We start from the raw sequence: 6801 nt of genomic DNA on the forward strand, positions 1-6801 counted from the left end.
ATTTTCAAGAAATTGCCTAAAAATTGCTAAATCCTATATTTGATGCGCGTAATAGAGAAAAAGCTCATTCATTTCATCTCAAAAGGGACTATCTAACTGCATTAAGCAAAGTTTGAATTAGCGGGTGGGCGCTTGAAGGAATGAACATCGCACCAGGCTGTGCAGACATGATCCAATAAACCCAACTCCGAACTCGTCTGGACACGTTTATGGCAGGTGATTTGATAAATAAAGCTCATCACCATGAAAATAAAATACATAGAGCTATTTATGCGCTAAAACATGTTTTTTTTCTCATGGCTGCGTTAACGCCATCAAAATTAAAACTAATCATTAATGTGCGTTTTCTCGCGCTACTCCTATCGCGACTGCATTGGCATCGTTTACAGCTTGCCCAAGAGCTTGAGCGCAGCGTCGAAATACTCATCTGCTGAGAAATGCTACTCATTCGTTGTCTTCCGTCTTTAATAAATTTAAAATGATTAATTTCTGCTAGACAGTGTGATCTCTTTGGATCGACTTCTGCGAGGAGTAGAGAAAGAGTTGAGGAACCCACAGTTCAAATTAAGTCAATCAATTAATTAAATAAATCATAGTTATTCGAGACAGCGACGCGCTCGAACTGTTGTGAGTTTCCCCCCTTACAAATAGACACGGCCGTGCCATAAATATGGCGTTAGTTCAAATTAACCGAGTTCGAATAAACACGCTTTTACTGTACCGCATTTTTTCTCGAACCAAGGCTGGCAGTACCATCAGAGTCTTACTGTTATCTGCACTGTGAGTAACAAGTAAACGAGGTGTAATGTGCACTGCGGTTACCTCGAAACCGCAGTGAGGAAGGCCATGTAGATTCCGTTCCCTGACATGAAGAAACCCACTTGAAGTGTACACTCGGCAACAACGCAGGGGCAACGAGATTGGAGGCCACGTGTACATGAGCGGCAAGGCTTGCAGCCGCTGTCCCCAGGGCACGTGCTGTTCGAATCGCTGTCCGCACAAGACGCAACCCGCCTACGAGGGTCTATGCGGTGAGTTGACGTCCTGTTTGTTTATAATTGGGTGCAAATCACTTCACAGACCGAGGCGTCACAGAATCGCTTCACAGACCCTGTCGACTTCGACACCGAATATATTGTATTATTACCGATACCGAAACCGAATATATTGTAGTATTACCGATACCGAATCTATTAGTGATACTTATGTCACCATGTTTGGTTCAATCTCTGGAAAAGCATATCTTGTTAGATTTGGTGTTTTATTCTTGCTGATATTTATTTCACTAAATATGAGCAATACAATTATATGCCCCGCCACGGTGGTCTAGTGGCTAAGGTACTCGGCTGCTAAACCGCAGGTCGCGGGATCAAATGCCGGCTGCAGCTGCGGCATTTTCGACGGAGGCGGACATGCTGTAGGCCCGTGTGCTCAGATTTGGGTGCACGTTTGAGAACCCCAGGTGGTCAAAATTTCCAAGCCCTCCACTACAGCCTCTCTTATAATCATATGGTGGTTGCGGGACGTTAAACCCCACATATTAATCAATCAGCATTACAATTATCATGAAAGCATTGTATTTGTTTTTGTTCAACCATTATTGCATTTTATTAGTTCTTGACTGCACCGTTGCATGCATCAAGCCATCCTTCCACTTTATTTTTCACATGTGCTGCTCCTCCTTCTGGGGCCAAGTAGGCCTCTCCAGCAAATGAAAATAAATAACATCAAACAAAGATAATAAATTTGCAATCTTAATTGGTTAGCACATACGCTGACTATAGCTTTGCGGAGTTTTACTAGGTAACTTCACTTATCACTCAAGATTCAGCGCTTTCTCGGATCCAATGGTTTGAAAATTAGTACTCTTGACTTTATCACTTCACCGAGTCATCTATAGCAGAAAAATATATTCGGTTGGCTGGCTTCTATTTATAGGATAGTGTCACAGGACGAGCAACAACGAAGGAAAACACGCAGCCACTGACACTTACCACTGAACACCAGGCGTTGGCTTGTTACCTAGGCAGTGTCGTGTCAGCAAATGCAGCTGCATTTTGTAGGGTCAAGTTATGTCTATGTGTTACTTTTTTAATATTAGAATAATTGTGAAAATCTTACTACCAGCCCTGCCAAATCGACGAGGAAATGCAATGCTTCTTGGAAGTTCGATTATGCCTTGAGGACCACACAAAAAGAATGGGCTGGTTAATTTACTTTTTAATTACCCGAAAATTGCCTAATGAGCCTAACAGTCCCACTGATCGCTCCTCTTGGCACCGCGTACAAACACTTAGCGAGGTAGGGCAACCAACCGAATAAGTGTTAACTCAGCCGTTACGGCAAGAGCTGCTGTATGATATCGTTTAATAATCCGCCAGAAACAAAACAAAAATTACATCGTGAACAATACCACACAGACAATAGCGATGTCATGTCCAGCAGCTTGGCGATGTGTAACCCGCTCCGATGTCAAAGCTGTTCATACCAAGCAAACGTCACCGGGATTTCCTATCTCTGCGGCGGTGATTGCACTCCTGTATACGACAGATTATCTGCATAGCCTGGCGCACGTGTGTCGTAGGTGTAGTGCAAGAAAAAAAATGTGCCTGCCGATGACAATGCCAACTAAGTGCTGTGAGCGGCGCCTTCTTTTGTTGACTTCTCGGTAGTGAAGAAAAGAAAAACGTTTTTTGCATGCAAGTTTGCGTAAAAGTCGCATTGCAAACAGCGCAGTAACGCCACTGCGTAATGTCTCTGGTGACTTTGACCTTTTATATACAGTGGTTCTATGCAAGAAGTGAGGCCACTGTGATGGCTTTTTTTGGCAAATATATTGTGAACGGAATAAAAAATACAATTATTTTGCATTGCACAGACTAACTTAGCTAAACTAATTACTCAAGCCTAATTATTTGTGTAATGCCCACTTACACAATGCCTGTGTTATTTGTGGCTTTATGAGCTTGTTATGTGCAGAAAAGTGGCGAGTTGGAAGAGTTGATGGACGTTCAAGAATCGACATTGTTTGATAAGACTCAGAACTCCGGATGAAAAAGACAACAGAACGAGACTTGAACTATTGCACCTGAATATTTTTGCGGGGAGAAAAGGCAAACTCGCCAGCATATCTTCATAAAGCATGGGTGGTGCAAACTTCTGCGTGAAGTGTTACTATGTCTAACAGTCACAAGACACAGATAAGAATTCATTTTCATTTAAGCTCACAAATGTGTCCATAAAACACGTGAATTCCTGCCTAAGTATGTGTAAGCCCGGAAAGGCTATGCATTCGGGTGTAGCTTTTTTGCGATGTCTTCTTCGTCTTGAACTCCGTCGTTTACGAATGAACTTCCAAAGTTTTACGTGGTGCCCTTTTTACTATGATGAATTGATTTCAAACATACCTCAATGACAACACTCGCACGCGCGTACGTGATGTTTTACTTACCGAGCGTGAAGCCAACCAAACCTTATTTTGTGTCTTAAGTTGATAATCCAACTTTCTAAGGACAAGGAAATGTTTAAAGGATCAATCAAAGTGAATTTCATATCCTTTTACTAATGAGCGAATAGCGCCATCGTTTATATTAATTTTGACGGCAAGTTGAAGCGAGAAACACCAACACCAATATTTCACTCAATCATTTCGAACTGCCGATGTTACGAATTTTTATGAGCTCCTCTCCAGCAAGAGCCTGCGTGAAACAGAAAACAATCTGAAAACAGTATCAATTTTTCACAGTATAAATTAGAGTACTTTGCTTTAAGGCTTCGTGTGTTGGAAATCGTTTAGAGAGACAATATCGGGATGTATTCTCACAGGAGAAAGAGCATGATTACGCTGCATCTAGCAGGTGACAGAATAAAAAAAACACTCTTGAGATGATGACAGACGTGTGCGAAACCATGGCATGAAAGACCAATTGCTGCGAAAGGAACACGCTTGCTACAACATGGAACGATTTCCGATTGGTGTGGAAATATATGTGGAAGTAGTTTCACATGGTACAGCAAAACTGTGCAAGACCACTTTCGTGTACACTGGAAACACGGAGGAACAGTAAACAATGTTTCTTTTTCTTATTATTTTCAGTTACTGCAACGACATAATCTCACTCTCTCTTTCGCTATTTCTCTTACGCACTCTGTTTTTATCGGAACGACTCCCAGCAGGAACTGATCGCATAATCTCGGAAGCGACTACGGCAGAGGGCGACTAGGTTGGATGATTCAAAGCCCTCCGCTATGGCGTCGCTCATAATCACATCGTGGTTTTGGGACGTATAAAGACTTATATCTACTACCTGGATGGTGAATTCCATGAGTTTCTCTTCAGATACGCTTTCACCCGGACTTGGTCACTGACATCGCCATTGGGGTGACGAAGCTTGAAAGAATGAGTCAAGCCTCTATGTCGCAGACGATATGAAAATTTTGCAAACATTTCGATTGCGTAACAGCGCACAGTAATGGGTTGAAATTACTGAAGATAACTCGGACAGCATCAACACTAATAAATCCATATCCTTTTTTTTTTCGAAGACTGATAGGGGGCTGGAAGGACGAAATTTCAGTTGCGTTTATTTTTCTTCTAGTTTTTAGCTCTACAATAAAAGTGTGTTTTTTCTTCTAGTTTTTAGCTCTACAATAAAAGTGTGTTTTTGTTGTGAATGTGAAGACTGCACAATTGCGTACACATTTTAGCTGATTTTATGAAGCAGACCTCAATAAATAAAGTTTCAGGTTCTTTATTCAGAACATGGGGTGCTTTGTGAGGTGTTAGGAGTAGTTTAATATTTATGTCAATGAAAACTTAATTTTTTGTTGATATCGGCGCTAATAACATCTGTGGTTTTACATCCCAAACCTACAGTGTGATTATCAGGGACGTCGTAGTAGAGCGATCTGAAAATTTTGGCCATCTGGGGTAGTTTAACGGGCACTGATATCGCATAGCATACGGGCCTTTATCGTTTCCCTTAAATGGAAATGTAGCCGTCGTGGTCGGAATCAAATCCGCCACCCTCGGGTCAGTAGCCGAGCATCATAAACACTCGAGGCAGACATTGATAGTGTAGTTTCCATAAGCAATTTTTGAAAAGTGAAAATGCGCACAAACTTTAAGAAATATAAATAATATAACAATAAGTAAAGATAACAAATAACGCTCCACTATATTATATACTACGGATGCGATTGCGTGTTGTATAATGTAGTTATACGTCTGGCTCACAACGCTGGTTGTTTTCAGTGTGGCTTTTTCATGCAGGCAGAAAACGTGTACATGCCACTGTACAGAGCTCTAACACCTTACATTCTGCGAAACAGCACAATTAAAAGTTCAGTCGGACCATCTTGTAATGATAATGACACAGAATGTGCTACTAAATATCACAAAAGTGAGTGCGTTAATAAAAAGAAGACAGTGATGTGTTCACAACAGCAACACATACGAATTTGTTCGAGTATGCTGGTAAAGTACTCGAGATAGTGTGTATCTCTATATGCAAATAAAAAAAAAACGTTGAGACCGCGCTAAGTTTTAGCGACGTTTACCTATAGGATTTGTATAGTACGCCAAACAAGCAGATAATGCTCGTTATTAAAGGGACTCCGTGGAGATGTTGGTGCCCAGAGAAGCAGCTGTAACGCTTGGGTCACTATTAAATAAATCTCACAGCCTGGCCTGTATTCCCAAAAATATATATTACGCTAGAATTTTCGCAATATGAAATTGACGCTGAACGCACTGCTAGCCACGCTGTCTGGCTAATCCGTCTCCTGTTTCTATATTAGGCAAGAGTGTGGCAAGCAGCTAGAAATTGAATTTGTTCTAATGAAGGAAATATGAAACAAGCTACTGGTCTGGCTGTTCATATCGTTAAATGACGAAATTTAAATAATGAATCGTGAGTCAGATTAAGCTTTCATTGTGAGGCGCTGTGTATTGTGCAATCCTCAATAAGTGTGTCGAGTTAAGGTTTTTCATGAAAGGCGTCCAATGCATATGACTCGTAAGTTTGCCATTCCGGTTACGGAGAAGAGGGCTTCTATGAATTATGCACTGCTTATTTATTTCCTCTTCACATGCCATGAACGTATACATAGTATTGAAAAGATGTAGTGAATAAGTGTAGAATTCCTAAACGTATAGAGGAGGAATGACATATTTTAAAAAGTTTTCTCTCTCTCTTTCAGCTCCCCAGTAGGACGATAACGAAGCTGGGCCATGCTGCTTTTCGTTTTAGGAATTGTAACTGAATAATAAAACAACCTTTTTAGACCGTAATATGCAGCGCTTTAGAGGAAATCGTCAGTCACTGAATGGCCTAACGCGAATAACAGAATCCTTGGTCTTTTTTTTTCTTTTTTGTAATGATAATTGCAAGATTCACAACGCAATGAAGAAGAGCTGTAGTTGTTGGAGCATGATCCTCCTGAAAATTCGGAAAATGGGTAAGTTAACGGATGAAGACATATAAAGAGTACTCATGATGAATAGTAAATAAAATCAACATAAATAATTGCAGATATAGACAATGAAATAGTAAAACATTCTGTTGGTGCCCTTGAGTTGTGTACTTTACTGCTGGTTTTCTTTTAAACCATCCTATACTTCTCCGTTCCATACATTCCCCTAGTTTAGAATAACACCAGTTCGGAAATATTCATACGAGATTTGTCACCGCGTTACTATGAGATCGTCGTATGGTTGGGAGACGGGTTTTTTATCTTTTGAAGTATCCGACTCGAGCTATTGAGCAGAACGCGGCGCGCAGTAAGGGCTCTGAATGGCAC

At 40.9% G+C, this 6801-nt stretch overlaps 1 protein-coding gene across 1 annotated transcript in view; it reads left to right on the forward strand.

The window, feature by feature from the left end:
- The window catches only part of LOC119172113 (venom allergen 5), a 33161-nt gene extending 26869 nt beyond the window's left edge, over window positions 1-6292 (forward strand). Inside the window, exons 6-7 of the mRNA XM_037423105.2 lie at window positions 910-1031; window positions 6202-6292. Of these exons, the coding sequence (XP_037279002.2) occupies window positions 910-1031; window positions 6202-6212 (133 nt within the window). The 3' untranslated portion in view covers window positions 6213-6292. The remainder of the gene's footprint in view (window positions 1-909; window positions 1032-6201) is intronic.
- The last annotated feature ends 509 nt before the right edge of the window (window positions 6293-6801 follow it).

This window comes from Rhipicephalus microplus, chromosome 4, assembly GCF_043290135.1.
Source record: "Rhipicephalus microplus isolate Deutch F79 chromosome 4, USDA_Rmic, whole genome shotgun sequence".
Taxonomy (NCBI): domain Eukaryota; kingdom Metazoa; phylum Arthropoda; class Arachnida; order Ixodida; family Ixodidae; genus Rhipicephalus; species Rhipicephalus microplus.